This window comes from Semicossyphus pulcher, unplaced genomic scaffold, assembly GCF_022749685.1.
Source record: "Semicossyphus pulcher isolate SPU_LCO1_2020_fin unplaced genomic scaffold, fSemPul1.0.p SCAF_9, whole genome shotgun sequence".
Taxonomy (NCBI): Eukaryota; Metazoa; Chordata; class Actinopteri; order Labriformes; family Labridae; genus Semicossyphus; species Semicossyphus pulcher.
In genome coordinates, this window is record NW_027211770.1 from 25,287,047 (window position 1) to 25,310,188 (window position 23,142).

At 45.8% G+C, this 23,142-nt stretch overlaps 1 protein-coding gene across 1 annotated transcript in view; it reads right to left on the minus strand.

Annotated features, from left to right (window-relative positions):
- The window catches only part of iglon5 (IgLON family member 5), a 125,519-nt gene extending 104,371 nt beyond the window's left edge, over positions 1-21,148 (minus strand). Inside the window, exon 1 of the mRNA XM_069655679.1 lies at positions 20,642-21,148. Within this exon, the coding sequence (XP_069511780.1) occupies positions 20,642-20,702 (61 nt within the window). The 5' untranslated portion in view covers positions 20,703-21,148. The remainder of the gene's footprint in view (positions 1-20,641) is intronic.
- Positions 21,149-23,142: the final 1,994 nt, after the last annotated feature.

The following is a 23,142-nucleotide window of genomic DNA, read 5'->3' on the forward strand; positions in this document are numbered from 1 at the left end:
AAGAGCATGCAACACACCCCCAGCGCCCGAAGCTGCTCAGAGCTACAGGACATTGGTCCAAAGGCTGCAATTTCTAATTCACTAAGCCCAGAGGCTAAATAACAGGTAGTATACGTCCGTATCTCTGCATGCTGTATCTCCTACAGAGTCGGTAACAAACTCATTTCCCCCACTATAAAGAATCACAAAGATTTTGTCGGCGAACTGTGAGAGCGGAGACGTAGGAAGAGAGACGAAGGTATAAACAGCGAGGGGAGATTGAGGTTGAGGGCAAGAAGGGAAAAAAAAAATGGGGGAGAGATGTGATGGATTGCAAAGAAGGGGAAGGGCTGTTAGAAGTGAGATGAGATAGCGTCAAGGTGGGGGGAGGGGAGGGGAGAGAGAGGGTGAGGAGGGGGGGGGGACACTGAGAAAAGCGACACACTTTCCGGGCTTATTTACACGTAGCTGCCAGTATGACAGGTAATTTGGGCAAATTCTCCACAGAGCCTGCAGCAGACGGCGGGGGGATAAAGACGAAAGGAGAGAGCAATAAGAGAGAAAAAAGGGGAAGGGAGGAGAGAGGGGAGGGGGGAACGAGGGGAGACGTGCGCAGACTACCTGACACGGCCCGAGTTGGGTCTGAGACCAAGACAGCAAATGGGTTTCCAGATTCCAATCAGAGGCGAGGGGTGGGGAAAGGAGGAGGGGGCAAAGAGATGCAGGGAGGAGGGTGAAACCGGGGCGGAAGTCATCCTGTTGACAGAGTCTGATCATTTTATTTATCTGCAGCGAGAGAGAGATATCAAAAGCACTTTTTAATTCAATTTCTCTTTTCCGGTTGAGGCTGAAAGATCAAGCAGAAGGCAGGAACGAAAGGAGAGAAAAAAATACATATCCAGATCTCCCGATTTATTCAGCCTCTGATTTATTCACTTGTTTTTCTAACTTGTGCTTCGCGTGTGTGTGTGTGTGTGTGTGTGTGTGTGTGTGTGTGTGTGTGCTCCTGTGCGCCGGCAGGTGTGCCATCCTCTCAGCACACTTCACGACGGAGCAAAGCAAGCCTGTTAGACTGTATTTATAGAAAGCTCTTGTTCTTGTTCGGCGCGGCTGTCTGTCAGTGCTCAGAGCCAATTAGAAAACACTTGTTAATGGAGCCAGCGCTCCCCTTCCCGCTGCCGTGTGTGTGGGTGTGATGACTTCATTCTCTCTCGCAGTGACAGCGACGGAGGTGTGGACGACAGAAACAGAGATAACGATGAAGGAGATAACGAGGTGTTTGTCCGTGTGGGTGGAGGTCCCCTCTGGGGGGTGGGGGCGCACACGGCACTGACCGGACCCCTCTGCTGGCTTCCACTTCCTGTGGTGACTCATGCTTTATAGTTTACCCGGAGTTGACCTTTTAACCCCGCCTCACTTTGTGCTCAGAGCCTCCGGCATCACAGGCGTGACCCGTCCTCTTGTCACACACATGCACATGGTGATACATGCTGCACACACACACGTGAACGCTCGTGATATCAGTCTCTTGTGGATTCACTTCGATTCACACTGAGAATAGACCTGGTTATTATGGTTACACACGTTACCGGTTAATGCTTACAGAAACACACTCCCCCCTTAAGCCTGCACATGTTACACATCGTCCTCACTCCAAAACAGCTCCATGAAGAGACCGTGCTCGATACTACACAGATATGTGACACTTTATGGCACAGTGAGATGGGCAGAGCAACAGAGGTCCACACATTACAATAAAAAGACAGCTGTATGTTTAATAAAAAGAAATGTGCAGCACATGGAACAGGGACGGGGACATCCACAGGCCCAGACAGACACTTCGAGGGATGTACCCAGTTAAAATCAGATTTTGGATGTTTAATAGAAATCTTTGACTTACTGATCCTTTATATGTTTTACCTGTACGACACACGTTAATCTACCTTCAGCTGGCTGGACATAAAAACATCTTCAGGCAGCTACTCTTCAGGTGTTTGACATCACTGTATTGTTTAACCCAATTAAGGATTTTAGTTAGCAGGTAAGCTAATGTTAGCAGCAATGCAGTTCCGAGCATCCTGAGCCCCGTCGAAGAGCGTTGGAGAGAAACTGACTTTTATCATGAAACTGCTTCGTCCTGTCTTTGGACCCTTTTTAACATCAGGTTCATTTGATTTGGAGAGCAAGAGATTTAGCGCATTGGTCTTTATATAAGACGACCCTGATTATAAGACACGCCCCCTTTAAGACACATTTTTTTGAAAAAGAAAAAATCATGCTTTCAATATCTTTAGATTTCATTGCTACATTTAAATTAAATAAAATGCTGTTCAAAATTTCAATAAATCATTAAGCATCAAAGTGAGGTTGAAACAGGCTTCAAACAGCTGGATGACAGCAACAGGCACACCTTTGTTCTGCTTTTCAGTAACATCCTCGCACACTCTCCTGTCACTGTTTTGGAAGCGGCGGCTTTGAGGACCACGGTGCGATTTTCTCTGTTAGCATCTGTTAAGTAAGACTGTTAGCATTTTTTAAGACGTGACAGTTTGGCAGCCCGTTGCTGCTTTTTCTGGGCCGAGGAGGGCAGGCCCGGTCCTGGGGAACTCCCAGGAGCTTAACCAAGGTGCGGAGGGCCGGGTTAATCCGGCTGTGAGCACAGGAGAATGGGGCACTGGGCTATGCGGCTCTATGGTGTCCCCTGATCTTTTTGGGCTCTCCATTTTCGGACATTACACTTTGAGACAATAATTGTCTTATAATTTACACCATAACTCCGCCTCAGTTGTTGGTTAACTCGGCCTGCTTTAAAAGCCATTTGTCCCGTGTGATCACCGTATCTCTCATCTTTCATCCCCCTGGCTCTGTACTTGTGAGCGATTGCTGGCCTCACTCATGAGGGGTACACTCGCTTTACTTTAAGTAGTGTTGTGAACGTGTACTCACCGGCCACTTCATTAGGTACACCTGTACAATCTAATGCAGTTCAATACAACAGCACTGCCATTTATTCTGCTTTTATGAAGTTTTTGTTGATTTTTGTTTAGTTGAGAGTCAGAAGTGTGTAAATTCAACGATGTTTATTACTGAGGCCATCGTTAAAGGTGGTGTTGTTCTGAACTACAGTATATTGAGATTGTCCTCCCTATTTACATACATGAGGGGGCCAGACGAGTATTAGTAACACCTCTGAATATAATGCAGCTCAGTGCAGCCCCACCACCAAGTATGACCTTGACGCTGAAATATCATTGAAGTAACACCTCTATGTCAAGGACAAAAACCCCATCTGCTATCGGACTAACACGCTATGTGGAGAATTTTGCTCATGTTAAGAATCTTTTTCACTCCTGTCACTGACGAAAGTATCAGAGATAAACTTAAATCACATACACTGCTTGTTTGTTTTCATTGACCTCTGCAATTAATTAGGCTTTCTGCAAAAACCTTGTGAACAATGAAAACTGACGAGACATTGAGGGTATTGTTTTGCAACAGCACAGTCTGCCATGCCGTTGCTCCTGCATTACTTCGTGTGCAATGACACAGCTTAAAAAGAAAGATACTTGAACATCACAAAAAACTTCACTTATGATTCCCATCGTCGACTTTAACCCCAGAGACTTCACAAGACGACTGAAAGAGAGACAAAGGTACAGTTTTGACAGACGACTTCCACTGATGTAGATGAAGACCAGATGAAGAGCGGTCAGGGAAAACGTCCCCATGTGCTGTTTGTTGCAGATTCCAGAGGAGAGCACAGGGGGAGGGGGCAGGGTGGGCTTAAGGGGTGGTTGGTTGAAGAATGAGTGCGGTGAAATATAATCAAAGACAGTGAGCAAGAGGATTACCTCCTTTGCTTCAGTGGAGTATGTAATTGTAGTAAAAAAAAAAAAACACTGTGACTCGCAGTGACAACAAAACACAATAGTGCCGCAGAGAGCCGAGTGATGCTGGGAATTAGCAGCAGTGATAAAGATGGAGATAACAGTGAGGAGATGGGGAGGAAAGATTGGGCTGATTATCAGTGTGCATGATAACAGTGTTGGTGGTTATCATAATGAAGGTGCTGAGGATCAAACGTGGCATAATGTCTTGATGATACGACAAAAAAACGATGACTTGATTAAAATTGCTACTGATGCCAGTGATCATAGTGATGATAGTGGTATTTTGTTGGCACAATTTTAATCACAGAGATTCCAGATTTTACATATTCTGCCATAGTTCGGTTTAGCAGGGCGGATGTTTTGCATTAAATAGATCCCTTTGGTTTTTTGTGCATTTTACAAACATATAACTGCATGAATATTCATCCCCAAACACTGCCCTGAGGTAGCAACACTCGTGTCACTCCCTTGCTTTTATTTTAAATCTAGTACGTCTGCCACCCCTTAAAAATTAAATTAGGCCTACGTGGCCATTTTTACACCTACAGAAGCAAATTATTTTTAATTTAATTAACTTTAAGCTTTTAAGCTCGCCCACCCTCTCTCCCTCTCTGTCGGTGAAGGTCCCACCTCAACTCTTGTCACCCATACTGATGAGCTGTCTGTGTAGCCCGGGGCTGAGCTACCCGGCATCCATAAAGGCCAGCGCAGGTGTGGAAGAACAGGAAAATGGAATTCAGCTATTTAGATGAATCATTAATGAGTTCTGCCCGCGTGTTTCGCTAAGGCGCCAAAAATGGACGAATTTCTCTGGCTGATGCCCTCAAGTGGTCGCATCCAGAACGACTCCAGTGACAGAGAGTATTACAGGCTGATTAGAGGGAGATCTTTACTCTCTTCCCTTGGTGTTACAGGAGAGTTATTACATTGTGTTGTTTAGATTGTGGGTATCAAGTGTTGTGAGTGGGGAGGAACTCGTGTCTGTTAATGTCTGAGTGTTGTTATATGAGTATTTGATCCCCATATGTGCAGCAAATCCAATTCTAATGTATACAAACAAACTGGAGCTTCACCTGTACGGGGGATGGAGGCCTGATACAGTTACACATGCTCTAACTGATTGATCTGACGGCTTAATTATCTATGATATGACATACTATATGCTACAGTTTGCTTCACCAATACTTCTTTTATTACTTTACTGACTTTTCATATCACATCTGTCCATCCATTATCCAGATATTTGTATCTAGATTTCCCCTGTGGGGGATCAGCAAGCTTATTTTATCTTATCTTATCTTATCTTATACCGCTTATCCTGTTTAGGGTTACGGGGTTGCTAGAGCCGATCCCAGTTGTCATTGGGCGAGAGGTGGGCTACACCCTCGACTGATCACCAGCCAATCACATGGCTGACACATAAGCCTTTACACTGCGGTGCCACCTCAGCGCCATAACGAAGCTCCGACGTCATGCAGCCTTTTTCCTTTTACATTGGACCAAGGAACGCCTGCGTAAGCCGCCCCCAGTGTGTGTTTTTACACAGCGCTCCGGCGTTGCGGAAGCAAAACGTGCACGAGGTGTAAACAAACAGCGCAATACTCACACTCGGTGCTGTTCCGCTCTGCAGGCTCTGCAGATTACACAGACGTCATTTCGCCTCTGTTACTACCCCCGATGCCGGCTCAGAGGTGGAACGACTTCGCCTCACCATTCCACCTCCGTGCGTTTTACATAGAAGATGGAACGTAATAATCCCGCCATGAACTGGCATTGTTAAAGGGGCTATAGGGACAGACAACCTTTTACGCTCACACTCACGGGCAATTTTAGAGTCACCAATGAACCTAATGTCTTTGGACTGTGGGAGGAAGCCGGAGTATCCCACGCATGCACGGGGACAACATGCAAACTCCACACAGAAAGGCTCACTACATCTGAACGGGGACTCAAACCAGGAACCTTCTAGCTGTGAGGCTACAGCACTCGCCACTGCACCGCTGTAATAATGAGCAATATAAAAAGTTTAATTATGAACATTTTTTATTAACCTGCAAATGAACCCACACATGCACAAAAGGATCTTAAACACTCTGATCTTTGTGTGAATATTTCTCGTATTATTTTAATGTCAAAATGAGCTCAGCGTTGGTTCTGGTTGTGCATGTACCCATCTGGTTACGTTGTCTTGCTGTCGCTAACTAGAAGCTCCATGTGGTAATACCGTGCTTGCACAAACAAAGCGTTGATTAACTGGTCCTTACTCTGACCCCAATCTCGGGAAAGCCCAGATATTCCCCCACGCAGCGTTGCTTTACACAGGTAATGTACGGCAAGGTCATCCGTCAACCCTGTGTAATTAACTAGGTGGCCTGAAAATGCGCCTTTAGGATACCATTAACCCGTGCTCGCCTAACAAGGCAGTGCAAACACAGACTAAATACACCGGCAAACACACATCTGTGGAGAGAGCAGAGAGGAAAATCCATTTCATGAATATTGGATTTCATTATGAGGGTGAAAAACAGCTTTGCTGGGGATCATTCTTTAATGACCCAAAGTCCACACGCATGAATCTTTTAGCAGTGGCTGTCTGTTTGATAAGGGGAGACGAATAAGAGAAAAAAGACAGCCGTCTCCCCAGCGGGTTTTGACAGACCGGGAGACGAGACCCGGATTGAGCTCCGGGATCACGGACTCAGACAATCTTTTGGACAGGTGGGTCATCCTGTTGCAGACACAGAGAGAGGCCAAATGGGCTTTCAGCTCTCAGACACACTTGTTGCACTTTCTCATATTATAGTATAAAACCGTCAAGGAGAAGCAGCAGATTCTGGGTGCAGGGCGAACGTTATTGACGTTGACATATTTCTGGTTTGCTGGAGGCTGGGTTTATTTCTTTGTTCAGGGTTTGTTTTCAACGTGAGGGAAGAGGCTCGCAGCTGAGAGCCTCTCATTCCCTCCAAACTGACCCTCACTGATTGGCCAAGAGGTCAGACTCCTCGCTTTACTCCTCTCCTCTCTCTCTCTCTCTCGAGCCGCAAGACTCCACCACACTTCAGCATGGTTCGTTGCTAGCAATTTACAAACGTCTCACCTTTCTGCTCAGGGGCCAAACCTGCAATGACCGGACTTCTTCTGCAATGACATCTTGTTTTCACTCAGCTTAAATCCAACACTTTCTTGTCTTTGTGTCTTGTTTTGAAAATAAAGGGCTATCATATTCAATATTTTTATTTTCTCTCTAAAAAAAATTCTCCCCAAATCAATCAGTGACTCAGAGCTGGTTGACATTATGATGAGTAAGTGGTGTGAAATAGCAATAAAGCTAACATGCCAGGGAACATGATGTAAGTAAGTATTAGTCAGTGCAGCGCGGCTGAGATGATTTGTCACATTAAGTCGTGACTCTGCTGCTAAAAATCAGGACTTTGTCGTTTTATCAAAGCACGATTTTATTCAACAAACAACCCAGATTATCTAAAAGGTAATATGAGATCAAAAGGCAAACGTGTGAATAAGATCAAAGGCTTAAAGCTCATACGGAGAAATTAAAGATACTATAAATCACTTGTAATTACACCATATTGCTTTTCCTTTATTAATTTGTTTTCTGTATTTTGAGGGAAAGCAAATGTTCCCGATTATGGAGCTGCTTAAAATGCAGCCGAAGATGCAGGTGGAGCAACACAGGCATGAAATGAGTGTGGCAACCAACCTGGCAGAGCTAATAAATAAAACAACCAACCACAGCCGAGCAAAGCCCCCCATATGGTGCGCTGCTGCCTCGACCAGCACTCTCCGGTTCATCCGTCTTTATGCAAAGTCCATCCCAGGAGGCTCCCTACCCTTTACAGCCCCGCCCATTAGCTCCTTTAATGCAGCTTATCTTCACCTTCTTCCTTATATGTAGCGGTCACTGCAGGGGCCGCCCCCACCTGGTCTCTGGCAAAAAAAGGAATAGGTGTTGCAATGGCAGAGCTTCATGATGGTGCTACGGCGAAACCGCTATGTAAAAAGAGCTACCGTCTCCTGCCATAGCTCCAACTTTAATCAGCTTTATTGGCCAAAAAGGAAGGTATACAACCAGGGAGCGGTCATTGTAGTTCATCATTATCAACAGCCAGAAAGTGATGTCAGCCTGTCATCATGGATTCAACAAGTCTGAACCTCGACTGGGGTCATCCTTTATGTGAAAGACTTGAAACAAGCTCTTTATGATTGGCATATTCCCGCCACACTTGGCTCAAAGGGAGAACGTTACAGCGGGCACCACAGCAGGGGACGCACAGCCTTTTTAACGAGTTGTGAAGAAGTGGTGTTCCCCAGGTAATCAGGGCAGGTGCAGGAGGTTGACAACTCTGATGGTACCTTTTATCACATATGTCCATTTCCCTTTAGGCATCAAGTTGCCCCAGAAAAGGCAAACAGATGGCCGGAGGTCTTCAAGAGGGAGCTGAGTGCAACGGGTGAGTGGGCGCAGTCGGAGGGCGGAGGGGATCCCGGGGCTGAGCAGGAAATGCATTTCAATCCACCTCCATGTTCGGCTGTGTAATTGCTGTCCTCTGAATTGAAATGCCGCAGTTTCAAAGACAAAGAATTTCAAAGCCAATCGGACTATATGACTTGACAACTTGTGTTGTGCCATCTTTGCTTTCAGCCCGAGCAGCTCACTTGTATAAAGAGAATCTGAGCTCATTTAGAAGTCCCCGCTTTAAGAAGGAGAATCACTGCGCGACATCAAACTGCACTGTCAGAATGCTGACAACAGACGTCTACATACTGGAGAATAAAAACCTTTCCTTTGTGACGACGGGAGCAGAGACGAGGCATAAAGTGACAGACTTTGGCTCCTTATTCCGTACGTGATATCAAACATGTTTGCTTTAGTGCATCATAATCAACTCTTCAAACCAGAAGAGAAGAGACAAAACATGTTTTAATCAAGTGCAATCCATTTCACACATGATGTCATTGCTTTAAGTGTCGGGAATAATTGAACCTTAAGGCGAGGCTTCTCCTGCCATCATAACTCCTCACATTAATTCACCACACAAATCCAGGCTGGTTAAAAATTTTAATTAAAGAAAAATCAATCGCAGCAGCCCGATTCCTCCCAACATTGTTGGATTTATAAATGCTCTTTGAGGCTGAATTGAAATGCAATCATGTGCTGAAACTTTTTCGCGAGCAGACGTCGAGCGGCCGTCTCTCTTTTCTCTCCTGTCCGACAAAAAAAATCTTAATAGAGGCCCAGTGTCAATAAAGCTTGATCATGATGGATTCAAGGGCGGATCAATCACGTCGGCCTGATTGAGAAAACACCTGCACTGTCTGCCCCACATTTGTCATGTCTGATTTAGCTGCCTCCCTGCAGTATACAGATCAATTCTGATTACAGCTGTCAAACCCCACATCACAAACAAAAGGTAACTGCAGCTTTGATAAAGGAGGTATTTATGATAAATCGGCCAACATGACGCTTAATAACAAGTGCTGAACTGGGCTGTTTATCTTCTACGCTTCAGATGTGAGCTGATTTACATCTCCAATACGTTGGCTCTTGCTCTGACGTCGGCCTGATGCTGATTTTGTTCTGTTTGTTTAGCTGAACTCCAATATTTTCATCTTGAATCTTCTCACTTTTTACGTCGTATTGGTGGATTCTAATCGCATCATCACTCAGTCTATGTCAGGGTTTGCTGTTTAAAGGTAAATCTATCACTGTTTTTATTTTCACACACAGTTTGGTTTTAAAGAGGCGGAGAAACAAGCTCAGTGGACTCTAGAGGTGGGGTACACCTTCGCCTGATCACCAGTCAATCACAGGGCTGACACATACAATCCTTTCTGGAAATCAGCACGATGACGCAGGTTTTTAAGACCAGCTTATAGATCCTGATTGTCTCTTTTCCCAGTGCCAGCGAAGTATACTCCTGTCTGTCTATTTTCTGCTGCGTCACCATCTGACGTCAGAAACGTAGCGGAGACAGTGAAGCTGTTACGGTGGTTAAGTCTTTATTGTATCTTTTACTCATTTAGTCTGTTTATCAAACATGGCGCGGACAAATTTGGAACGATGTTCGAGCGCGGCTCGAACGGAGACAAGTTCAATTTGTAGCTGAGATGACATGGAGTCGCAGAAGTAGCTGATGGAGCGTAGCATCGCGCCCGAAAGGGGGCAGAGATTAGCGTGTCGACATGAGTTTGGTGTTGCCATCAATACCGATCGGAGCCAAGGTGATAATTACCCGGGTCTACTGCAGAGTCATGTGACCTGGGTCTGAATGTTAATTATAGCCTTTCCCATTAAGCAAAAAAGCCAGGGGTTAGCGAGGGTATTTTAACCAGTGGGAAGTGTCTATAGAGACAGACAACCTTCCACACTCACATTCACCAATTAACCTAACGAGCATGTCTTTGGACTGTAGGAGGAAGCCGGAGTAACCCACGCATGCAAGGGCAGAACATATAAACCACCACACACAAAGGCCGCCTGCGTCCGCCAGCTGCGAGGCGACAGCGCTAACCCCTGCAGCACCCGCGCAGAACGCCTGTAATGTCAACCGTTTCAATAACTCCCGTTGTGTCTGAAAGTATAGAGCGTGTTGTCAGGTACAGATATTGACTTGTCAGCAAAAGTATGTTGTATTAGAGCACTGTTGTCCAACATTAAGCAGCTAATTGCCCTTTTCTGACACCTTCATTATTTCTTAATGGAATCGGAGGTCTGCTGGCCAGATAAAGGTCACGTCGATGCACTCAGCTCCCCCTTGATGTGGAGCGAGTGTGATGTTTCGCTGCTGAGACAAAATCATTTCACAGGCTAATTTCTACAGGGAGGATTCTGCTGAAATGTTTGTTTTTTATGTGCTAAACCTGTTTGGCTCTTCCAGCTGTATATTTGATCAGTATATCAAACACAGCGTTAACCCAGTGGATGGCGGGGAATATTGGTTTCTGGCGATAATTTATATTGATACATTTACATGCGCTCTGCTCATCTGCCGCGCCGGGGACTAAAAAGCGAGCTCCACAAGGACGGAGTGAAGAAGAATTTTAATTGGAAATTTGACTTGCATCTCTGGAATGATATGCATTTTAATGAGTCCAATTTGGCCAAATTCCTTCATGTTTAGCGCCGCTGTAACACAAGAGAGAGGAAGGGAAGTATCCGACATGTGTTTTTAAAGTGAACCACAGCCCCGAGATGTCAAAAGGAAACCATTTTTGATCGGAATTTGCAAGTCACACTGGCACCCCAGGAATGATATTACACAACAAATTAGACAGCAGTATTCGCCCACGTCGCTCAATGAATAAAATGTGATTGAAGCACAATTTAAAAAGCAGACCATATCCTAGAAATGTCTTAAATAATGTCTGAGTGGAATAATGTGCTCACAACCACCCCCAGGCACTAATGGAATTTCACTCTCCGCCTTACAAAAGTGGGGAAAGCAGCGCCAGCTTTTAGCGCTATCCGAGCCCACATCTAATTAGTGAAATATCATAATACAATAACACAGCAGCGTCTTCTCCCAAACCCAATTAATGCTGTATTGCAGCACAAATGTTTGATGAAATCTCACCTAACATCCCAATTACCACAACAGCACCACAATATCACACATTTGAAATTTTGTTCAAGACACTCCTGTGATCCTCCGCTTCAAAATGCGCGGAGACATCTTTAATGACTAAAACTCTGAGGACACGGAGGATCAGAATCCGTAAATACAATGTGAAACATCCTGGAAGTCCACGTGTGAGCTGCCACGGCCTTATCCTGAGTTAAATTATCCTTACTGTCGGGATGTCGCGCTAATATGGACGTTTTATTGCAAGGAAATCCCGCCAGGACCTCCGCAGCTGGAGCCGCAGCCACGTGGCAGATTTCAGTGACAGAGGAGCGGTGGCATATCTCTAAATCACAGCGTCACACACGCACGCAGTAAAGGGCAACAACTCGGCCAAACACCAGCTACCGCCGGGTATCAGCATGCTTTGTTGTCCTAATTATGCAGCGTTCTGGAAAGCAACCGAAACATGTAACGTTAGAATTTGATTGACAGTTTTAAAGCGCGTCTAAATATAATATGTAATGTAACCTGTGGGTTCCTGACGAGCTCCGAACCTCTTATTACGATGTGGGCGTGCTGCATGAGCGTCTTATTAGAGGTGTGCTGCCTCGCTAACCGGTGGAAGATCACATTAGCAGCGGCTCCTTAATGCCACAATATCACACAACAAGTGACCCCGAAACAATCTGACGACTCCCACTCGCAGCAATATCACCCAAACACAGTATCCATGTTCTTTATGCCACCTAATCATCTGCCTGCAGAATCAATCCATCTCGATCGCTGCCTGTTGCGGCTCTTTGAATCCCTCCTCCCCTCCTCCCCTCGCACCATCTGTCTCTCCTCCCTCGCTTCCTCCCAGCAGCCCTCCTTCAATCATTTTTTCATAACTCCTCCATCTCCAGCCTGTCCACCCTCATAAGCTCCCTCCCTACATTAAACATACATATGACACTACATGGCCGCACATGTAATGCCCCGGACTCTCTGTGTATGCTAATTTCACGGCAACGCGAGAACCCGCTCAGCTAATGACTGGCACATGGTGGCATCGGCGGAGGCCGCGCTGAGATTCTCAGCAACACGTTAGCCGCCTCATACTGACCGGCTCATTATAATGTTCGAGCTGCTTGCAGCACAAACTACACACCCACACGCTCTGCCGCTAACTCCTGACAGGAATTAGAATTATGAGAAAGTCAGGAAGAGAGACATTCTTACAGTCAGTGTTATGTAGTGCCAAAGTCCAGGGACCAAGCCTCTCCTAGTCCTTTTGCTCCCATAGGAGACAATGTTGGTATGTGGGGCTCATTAGCACCGCCTGTGTCGCTCCTCCACCCCTCACTCATGCCTTCTCTTCTCTGTCTATTAAAGGCTGGGACACAATTATCCCCATTCTGTGTCTCTCTCTCTCTCCCTCCATCTCTGTGAATGAGAGTCTGGAACACAATTACCCCGTTCTCTCTCTCTCTCTCTCTCTTGCACTTCATCCATGCCTCCCTCGTTCTCTCTCTCTTATGGCTTCAGGAGGAGTCTGTGAAGGGAGCAGCTGCTGAAATATTTATTGATCTGTTTTCCTCAGTTTTATTTATTTCCCTCCCTTCCCTCATGCCCGGCCATCCCCTCTGCACAGGCCCAGAAACACCTCCGGCGCCGCGAGATGTCAGATGCGGCGGAGGGGGCTGAAAATCCACAACATGAAACCATTATTTAGCATTTGTTGCACCCGGTAGTTTTACCTGTGTAAACAAAACAAAAGGTGCGAGTGTGGGATGAAGGCAAATGTGAGCAGCGGCGGCATCAGTCGGAGCGAGAGCAGATGCGGAGCAGATTGAGCCGTGAGACAGGTGGAGTGTTCAGCGTATTCTGATGCCGGGATCCGCCGCAGGGGGCTGTTGACAGGAAACACTAAAGGTGCTGCTCTTTTTTTTTTTTGTCAGTATAAAGGAAGTTGTACACAACTGTAGGCTATTGAAGTAGTTGTCGTCATAGCAACAATGCCCTGAGCAATTAGAATTACAATGGTAACAGCGTTAGCGCCGGACTAAATGGATTCACTGATGAATCTGACGTTATCTCTGCGTAATTAAAGGGCTTCCGTGCTATCGCGTGTCCCCGCGGTAAATATCAGCGCAGTTAACCGGGAGTTTTGAGGTTACTCCATTGGCGAGCAATTCAGCAGTCGTTTGAAACTAATGTTTTTCTCCAGCCTTCTGTTGTAGCACAAATGATTAAACTTACACACACACACACACACGCACAAGGGAAAGATCACACACATGAACACACTGAAACACACACACAAAGCTAAGTCCCATCACCAGGCATGGCCTGCATTAGTGCCTAAGCCTTTCCCATTGATTTGCCGGCGAGCTCCTTGTCTTTTGGTAATGAGGACAGGGAGAGAAGCGGGACCCTCGTCCCTCCCGGCTCCCCTAGGACGAGCCGCCCGCACTAATCTGAATTGTGTTTCCAATGATGCTAACTCCCTGGCACAAAAAAGACTAGAAGGAGGAGGAATAGAGGGAAGAAAATCACACAGCGCTCTCTCTCTCTCTCTCACCCCCTCTAACAGTATTCACTCCTCTTAAATGTGTAACATCTGCACATCACCAAACAAGAAAACATCTCTTTCTCTCCGTCTCTCTTTCTCCCGGCAGACAGCTCAATCTGCAGCCTGGACTGAAGCCTCCAAACCAAAGGGAAGAAATTTGCACTGAGCTGAGACTCGATTTTCTCTATACGAACGCCATCGAACAGAGATCAGTGAGAGTTATTTAATATCCGCTTTGATGTTATATACACATACGTATATATACGGAGATGTCGCTGTATCTCTCTCATGGCTGAGCTCCAGTGGCTTTCCATTGATTTACTGCTCACACTTTTAGCGGGGGAATTGTTGAAATCCATCTTCCCAGAAGGCCCAGGTAAAGAGGCTATTCCGCAGTGTATGCATGCATATGTCTATTCCTGTGTGTGTGCCTGCGTGGGCAGTGGTTGGTGTGAGTACACCAACCACCACTTCTACCTGCTTCTACAGCCACTCTGCTCCCTCTTCAATGATCCTTCCCCTGCACTAAATAAAACATAGACCTTTTACATTTGTTACAGAGAGAAGCCGCAGCTTTACTGTTAATATTCAGAGGCGGACCGACGCAGGTCTTTAAGCTGGGACTGGGACTCGGGGAGGACGAGGGGGGGTTGTAAGGAAGCAAATTACAGCAGTAATTAAACACAGTATAACTACCTGTCCTGGGCTGAAGCGGTCCTGGTTTCTTTCCATCAGGCTGAACTCCATATATTATAACTGTAATTATAATTGCAAACAAGCCTCGCTGTAATCATTATTTATGACACTGACACTATGTGTAATTGCCAAACCCCGAACCAATATGTGAGGCCCGCTGAAGTGTTTATCAAAAGCGACAGCAGAAATCTCAAGGGCAGCGAGGTGGTGCTGCACACGCCCATCGTTGGGGTTACGCATCCCCAAAGGATTTGAACCCGTGACCTCTCAGTCACCGCTCCGGCCGGATAGCGGCTAACGCTACGAGGTGTTCAGCTGCAACCTGGCAGGTCAGGAGGTCAACAGCGCGGGGTTATTCATCTCTGTCCGGCCTGTAATTGGAAATGCTGCAAAACCGACGTAGTGAGGCCGAGATAATGAACACAACTAACACTTCTCTGTGTTCTGGTTGTTTGGTGTTTGCACTGATATCTGACGCCTCCTTTAATAAAGGTTTTATCTGCGTTCTATAGTCTCTGCAGAGACAGGTGCACCTTAATTTACAGCCTGTGTCGTTACATAAAACTCCCTGTGCTGTTGTCTCTCTTTTTACCTGATTTTATTTACTGCTCGTGTCTGTTTTAATTTATTTTTCACAAATTAATTTGTACTTCTTATTCTTTTTACCGTTGTTTTGTTTGCCTCCTTTTAATTCTTTTTCTCATCCGTTTTTCTGAAGGACGAGTCTGCTTTGTTGTCTCTTGTCAAGCCAAATTTCCCATGCGGGACAATAAAGACGGAGCTGAAGTTAACTGGTTATATCTTCGTGTCCTTGATGTGGATTCTTAACAATCCTATGAAAACACTGCCAGTAGATCCTAGGTAGGACATGAATTTTTTTTACTGTGTTCAGAAGGTCAAAGTCAAGCTACAAAAGCTGTTTCCCTTCTCAAGTGATTTGAAGAATCAGTGGGAGTTGTTTGACTCTTTTCAACAACTTCTGGCACATTTTCAAAATGTTTCTGCTGCTTCAAAGCAACTAAGAGGAATTTTTCTTCCGTCGATTTTGACAGCCACTGACGGCTAAGCAGTACATCTAATCTCTTTGCTGATCCTGTCCTGCACATGCGTGTTTAGCATTCTCTAACACAGATCTCACCCTGCTTCCTTTTAACTGGCCACTGTGAAACTGTGATGATTCAAATGGAAACCTTAGATCTGCATGCTGTATATCATGCTGTTATAGTTGTGACAGCCATTAAAAATAGCTATATTGATATTGTCCAACTTTTGTAGGACATGTAATTATACATATATAGACGTAAGTTAAAAACCCCTCACAGGGCGTTTAAGATCAGAAATCTCACGGTTGTTCTCCCTCTCTGGTGTCAGTCCAAACAACACTGGAATGAGTCAAAATGAATCATTAAAACACTCATCACAATTCGTCTCCATTACTGAGCTTTATTCAACATTTTGCCTCTTTCAGACACATTTAAAGCCAAAGGAAATTTGCCTTGAATAAGCAAAAATGTCAAAGGAGAGTCTCATTAAGCGTCCACCAAATTCTGAGTGAAAGTAGTTCTTTCAGAAAACCGAGTTAAAAAAACAGCTTCGTTTGTGTTTAGAGCGTTTCTAAAGGCTGTGTGGGCCCGACAGATCCTGATTTGACTGACATCCCCCTTGCTCCTCACGCAACAATGGTGCAAGTGAGAACCAGCGCAGTGCAGCCCTTAACAGCATGTTTAAGTGGTAATCTCAAAGATCTTTGGCGGCACCCATGGTGATAAACGGTTACTGCAGGAGCACACTTCCCAGATATCCAGACAGTGTTGCATGTGTGACGTCCACGGTTGGCTCCGGTTGTAACTCTTGATTTTCCTCGCTGACGGTCGCTTTCCTTGTTAGACTGTTTGCCTTCATCTGAGCAAAGGCACTCACCATTGTGTTACCTCATTCGGTGATAGATAGTGATTTAACAGACATTTATTTACATGCAAATCTTCCAGATTATTACTGAGTAAAAACAGAGGAGGAAGCAGCAGAAGAAAACTACTGTTTTCAGTTAGTTGCTGAATTCTAAGCTACAAAACGCTACGTTAGCAGTTAGCATGCACCGGCAACGTTAGCTGAGATGCACCTATTTGTTCTTAAAGCTTTAAATGCAATGCTAAATGATAGCTCTGTAACGTTAGCTAGCATTAATCGGAACTAATCTGCCTCTGTTGACGCCCACACTAAAGTCTTGCAGACTAAAATAGAAAACCGCAGTCGACACTCAACACTCCTGGGTGTCAATAAGGACTCTCTAAAAATGCTAACGCGGGTATAACTAGCCGACTAGCTGCTGTTCGATCTTCCTTATGATTGATTTGCTAATTGTGTACGTTTAATAATAAACTCCCTAGCTTAAGCACACACAATGTAAACCCAATATCAGGAAAGTTGAGAGAAACTTTACAAATTGGGATTGAAACTTTTTTCTGATACTTGATGCTAGATGCTAGATGCTTTTTAATATGCACATGAGGCCCTGAATAACACACAGATCACAGACCACATCTCTCCCAGTCTGAGGTCAAGACACAGCTGGATATCTCCAGGTGCTATCTCAGCTCTACTATGTGTGAGGAATAGATTCAGTGCAAGATGTTGGAGGCTCAGAATCACAGGCCACCACAGAGCAGCAAGAGAAAAAAGTTAAACCCAAGGGGGAAACTTTCAGACCGCAGGCCCACTCCAGGCTGGTTGTACCTCCAACCCTTGTCCCTGCAGGCTCTCGACACCAATTCCTGGCCCTTCTCACTCCAACACTTGCAGAAAAATAAGACCTGCCAGAATGGCGAAGCATTTCTAAGCCAAACATGGAGAACAACAGCTCACAGAGACCGTGGATTTCAAAGGGAGGGAGAAAAAGCAGAGGCCTCTCCAGAATAGGAGCGCAAGGCATCTGTTGATGCTGGCATCTCCTTCCTCTTCATCTGCAAGCCAAGGCTGGTGATCCAGTCGAGTGTGCGTGCGTGTGTGTGTGTGTGTGTGTGTGTGTGAGGGAGCAGGGAAGAAGTGTGGCTACGTGCTAACATGTGCAATGAGCATTGACCCCACTTGGCCCCCATATGTTGCTGAAACAAGAGGGATGGCGGGCTACAACGCGACCCCGCCTGCGTTCACCTGTGTTCCCGCCCTGAACACTTCCTGTTACCAGAACCTCCATCACAGCAGTGCATGTTGCAGGGAAGACCCATCTGTTGGACTGTTGGAACATGAGCATCCTGCATGTGCAGTGTACAGTCAGAGTTCTCACAATAAGCGTGTTAACGGGTGTCTGTACGGCATAAATGTGTTCCTCATATGTCTAAATATAACCTTTAAATAATATCCTTTGAAATATAAACGTACACACTCTCTGCTGTGACCTCTGCAGCTCCGTAAGCAGAAGCAATTTCTCTTGTCATCTTCACTTTTCAGTGAATCAGTGACGGCATTATTCCCTTTATCAGATCTTTCAGGTTTCTGTCATAACAGAAATCCCTTGAGCGGAGACTAAATTGTTTAATTCGGTGTGGAGGTGTGTGTTTGGATGTATGTTTTTATCAGCGAGGACGCAGCAAAGCCTCAGTATCTGTTCCCAGATTAATCAGGTTTTGATTAATTGGAGACAGCCTATGTGCCAGAAATAAGCATATATTTTACTGTAGCCTATATGAGTGGGCGCTCGGCCATCCATCCTTCTGATGTGTGGTTCTCGGATACTTTAAGTTGAAGAAAAGCGAGAATGACTGAGGAGAGGAAAGGCATGATGGCGTGCTACGAGTTGGACGTCACACCAATGGAGTGGTTCGTGCTTTCACACGCCAAGCAAGTGGGAAACCTTTGACTGGCCCTAATTGTGTTCTGCAGCACAGAGAAGGTGCTTTTCCACCTGGTTGGCATGCCAATGTACAGTTCTGAAAATTCATTTTGCTGTCTGTTTCTGAGGGCGTAAAAGATAAAATGCCACTCTGACTTCATAAATATTTGTCGTGCATAATGTGAAGTGGCTCAATGAGTGTCGAGAGCAAGAAGAGTCTTTAGATGAATAAAACCCTGTACAAGCATTCAGTGAATTTGTTTTTTACATCATTAAAATAATAACTCACAAATAAGATGCTAAGCAGTATCGGTGAAGCATTTAAGAGACCTAACTTCCTGGCTGACTCTTCGGGCCGCGGATAAGAAGGATTATTCACACTGCTGCATGATTCATCAGGAAACGGACAGTGCCCTTTTAACAGTCATGTTCTTCCTTCATAATGCATGCTTTCCACCTGAAGAGATGGACGTGTTGTCGACCTACAGCATCTCAGAGAAGCTAGGCGGGGGATCCCTCTACCAGATCAGTCCGATTCCACATGTGCTGCAATGTGCACATCAATATCCAATCACTCCTCGTCACTGTGGCTGACATGATTGGTTGCGCCGTCACGTCGCCCCCAAAAGACCCCACAGGTTACGAATTCAGAGGGCTGAGCGCTGAAACGAGCCTCAGTGTGTGTCTACGGTGGGCTCGTGTGGTGCTGAGGCCCTCTGTGGTGTGGTGTGTGTGTGTGCGTCCTGCAGGGCTGTCCGTCTGCTCTCTGCCTGCTGTGGAGAAGGGGGCTTGCTGTGGTAAGCCAACCATGACCAGCTGGGCTTCTCCTGCCCACAAGGAGCTCCGGAGCGGGAGGCTGTAGCCCGTCTGCATCTGCAGGCTGTTAACCTCACATCTTATTGCACTGACACATCAATTATTGTTATTAAGGGCCGGAGTAATTTATTTATATACTGATTTCCCATAGGACCAAGCTTGCCACTAATTGAGCCAGGTGTGTGTGTTCCTGCGTGTGTGTTTGTGCGTGTGTGTGTTCATGATACATTGGCAGAGGGGAATTATGGCGCGAGTGCTGTGCACAGCTAATATATGGTGGGACATCCCATGGCATGGTGAGAATATTAGAGGATGAATTGATGAAAAATGCAGGAAGGGTTTTAATTATTCCCTGGTCAGTTTCCCCCCCGAGGGCAAAAACAACAACAAAACAACACTGTCTGTTTGTGTTTTTCTTAATGAAGCAGTTTAAAAAACGCCATCTGAATTTTCAGCCGGTGCAACTTAAAACCCACTCTGCTTTAACTGCAGGAATTTCAGGGCTGATGAATGAAGTGTGTTAGCCTCTTAGAGCGGAGGGGGAGATGTTTTATGTTGGTGATAAAAGAGGGAAATTAGGCTTTACTACCCAGTGCTTGTTTGACCCCCCTAAACCCCGCCTCTTAGCCCCCCAACTGTCCATCCTTCACCATTTATCTCCATCTGTCTCTCTCGACCTTGGGTTTGAAGTGAGAGAACAAAACACTATCTGTCTCTCCTGAGTCTCCCTGCATTGCTTCCACACGCACTCACGTTAACCCCACCACCACCACCACCAGTATCACCCACAATCCCCCCCCTCCTCCCCTCCCCTCTCCTCTCCTCTCCTTGCACTGGTGGTGCGTCGTGCGCGTGGGATCCCAGGCCATTCATGTCACGTAAAGGAATGTTCACAGTCGACTGGGAATGGGAGTCTGTTTTTTGTCTGTTTTTTTCATAGTAAACATCTTAACATGCACCACTCGTTGCTCGCACTGAACCACGAGGTTGGCTTGGAGATGAACCTGGCGCTGCGCTCGCACGCACGCGCTCCAGCACACGCGCCCTCACATACACACACACGCATAGCATCTTTCTGCATTTGTAAAATCAGTGTTTGAGCAAATGGAAAACTAGAGCGCAGTGGCACAGCAGACACGCGTGATTCACAGGCAGGTAGACCCCCACCCCCCCCTCCTCCTTCTCTTCATCATTAGTATTCACCTCCACAACCGTTTTCAGAAAATGAAAGGCGATACATGCGCAGCAGCTCAGAACCGTGAACACATCGCTAAAGTAGCTCGTAAGAACTTACCTTTCGACAGCAAAACCAGGATCAAACCAGCAAACGCGTTCCGCAAGAGGGGGCAGCCCATGATGGAGTTCTGATTGATTTTCTGCTTGTTTTTGCAGCCAAATGTGCCTTGGTATTCCTCCCGTATGCTGCCGTTGCGGGGAATCAGTATATTAAAAAAAACGACCCAGTGAATGAATGTCAACAGCAATAGTCCAACGCTTCTTCTACATGTGACTGGACGAAAACATCAGTCTTGTCCACTTGACTTTTCCTTTAGACGGAGAGAAATAGACGGAGAGAGATGTTGGGCTTCTCCTGTGCAGAATCTCTCAACCAGTAAAATATCAACGCAGAAAAAACAAATATCCCAGACACTTAGTTTGTCTCAGAATGCCTTGCAGGATAGAGACAATCTTTTAGAAAATGCATGAGAGAAAAAGGTAAAATTCAAACTGTCCACTGACTTGACATCAATATGTTTTTAGTCAGAGAACAGGAGGGGATCTGTGCGTCCGGAGCAGTCGCGAGTCGCCACTTGAGCCTTAATTAGCCTGCTCCCTACACGTCTCTGTTGGTATGCAGCGCGTCTCGTCGCTCCGCACTCCGCGCGTCGCAGGGAGCAGCACTGAATGCGAGGCGCACAAGAAAAAAAAAGAGCATGATTGACAGTTCAAGGAGAGCCCCTTTCCCAATCACCGGCCCCAAGGAAGGAGGCGGGATTTACGATTGCACCGATGTCCCGCTCGGAGAGGCCGGCCAAGGAGCCTCGCCGGCCAATCGCAGACGCACGCTGGGCGGGCAGAGCGCGAGGCGAAGCACGGCGCGGTGATAATGCAATGTGATTTATAGCCAGTTCGGTGTTGCTGCAGTACTCAGAGAAAACAGTCCACAAGGGGACAGGCGGGCATAATAACTACAGGGACAGAGGTGGGGAGGGTGAGTGAGGGGCAGGTGGAGCCATATGGGCTCCGGCGCACCCGGGGTTTTGGGAGACGATGAATGAAAACAGAACGAGGTAGAGGGACAGGTTGCGCTGCTGATGAGCAGATGTTTCTCAATTGCTGAAAATGGAAATTGTCAGACCAGAGGAGGAGTAGCCTGTAAGGACAGAGTGGAGATTTCCCACGTACATACAAGTTCTGTGTGCGCTGGGAGTGTGAGCAGATTGTAACAGCACTGCAGAAAACACCATCTGACTCAGTCACTCTGCTGACTTAATGGCAGGCGACATAAAGCCATGTAGGAAGACACTTTATATTTGTGCAGAGGTACTAATGAGCCATTTATAAACATGTCTCAGCTCTCAGTCTGCTGCTAACAGAGTGAGAAACGGTTGCATAAAGTGAAGATCTAATTTTCTGTAAAATGTCGTTCACATGGGGAGCTAATCATCCAGCTCGAGACATGCAGACAAACAGCTACACAGGAAGCTTTGAAACAACCAGAAAACTTGATTAACAGATGTATTCACTCTTCCCAGATTATTACAGTCATGATGTATCTGATCAACAGAGCTCTTCGGTCAACATAACCTGAGGCTCATGCAGCGCCCACTGGATCCTTATTTTTGCAATATTTACTGTGTTGTTTTATTAAAGTGATCATCTCCAAGATTTTCATTTAAATAAATGTCTGTCAAGTCACTATTTATCGCCGAATGAGGTAACACAATGGTGATTGAGTCTATGGCCCACTGATGAAAGCCTTTGCATTTGCAGTGGTATGCACTGGCTATGCGACTTCACAGAAAAAAATCACAAGTGGCGTCCAGTTAGTGACACGTTTTCCATCACCCAGCAGTGGTTGGTCTGCCAGAGAGGGTAGGCGGAACTACGCGGCTGCTTTTCCGGTCTCTGCAAGTGTTGTGGGTAAACAGTAATCTACTATGGCTTAACAAACACAGAAAAGATTGATGACTACAGATACAACTTCAACAATAAGTGAAAATCCGAAGAAAAGGAAACAAACTCGACGCTCAGATGAAGGCAAAAAGTCTAAAAAGGAAAGCGACCGTCAGAGAGGAAAATCAAGAGTTACAACCGGAGCCAACCGTGGACGTCACACATGCGACACTGTCTGGATATCAGGGAAGTGTTCTCCTGCAATTACCGTTTATCGCCATAGGTGCCGCCAAAGAGAACGAAACTGAGATCTACAGGATTATAACTTTAAACGTTATTTAGCTACAACTATTTATATATGCATAGTGATTCAAGTAGTTCAGTTCCTTTTTTTAATATTTCTGTTCAGTTTACTACTGAGATTACAAACAGTTTTGGGTAATAAAAGAAAAGGATGGACTGTTTTATTTAACCATTGCGTCTTATATTGTAACTGAATGCCCTTTGACTAGCCCCGCCCCCTTTTTCTCCTGTCCAGCCCTGTGAAGGCATGCAAAGAAAAGCATAAATCACTAGCAGTGATTATAGTTATAAATGACCTCTGGGAGGATGTGTCACTGAAAAACCAAATGACATCAATTAAGTTGCACCCTTTTTTGCTGGCATGTGACTTTTTGA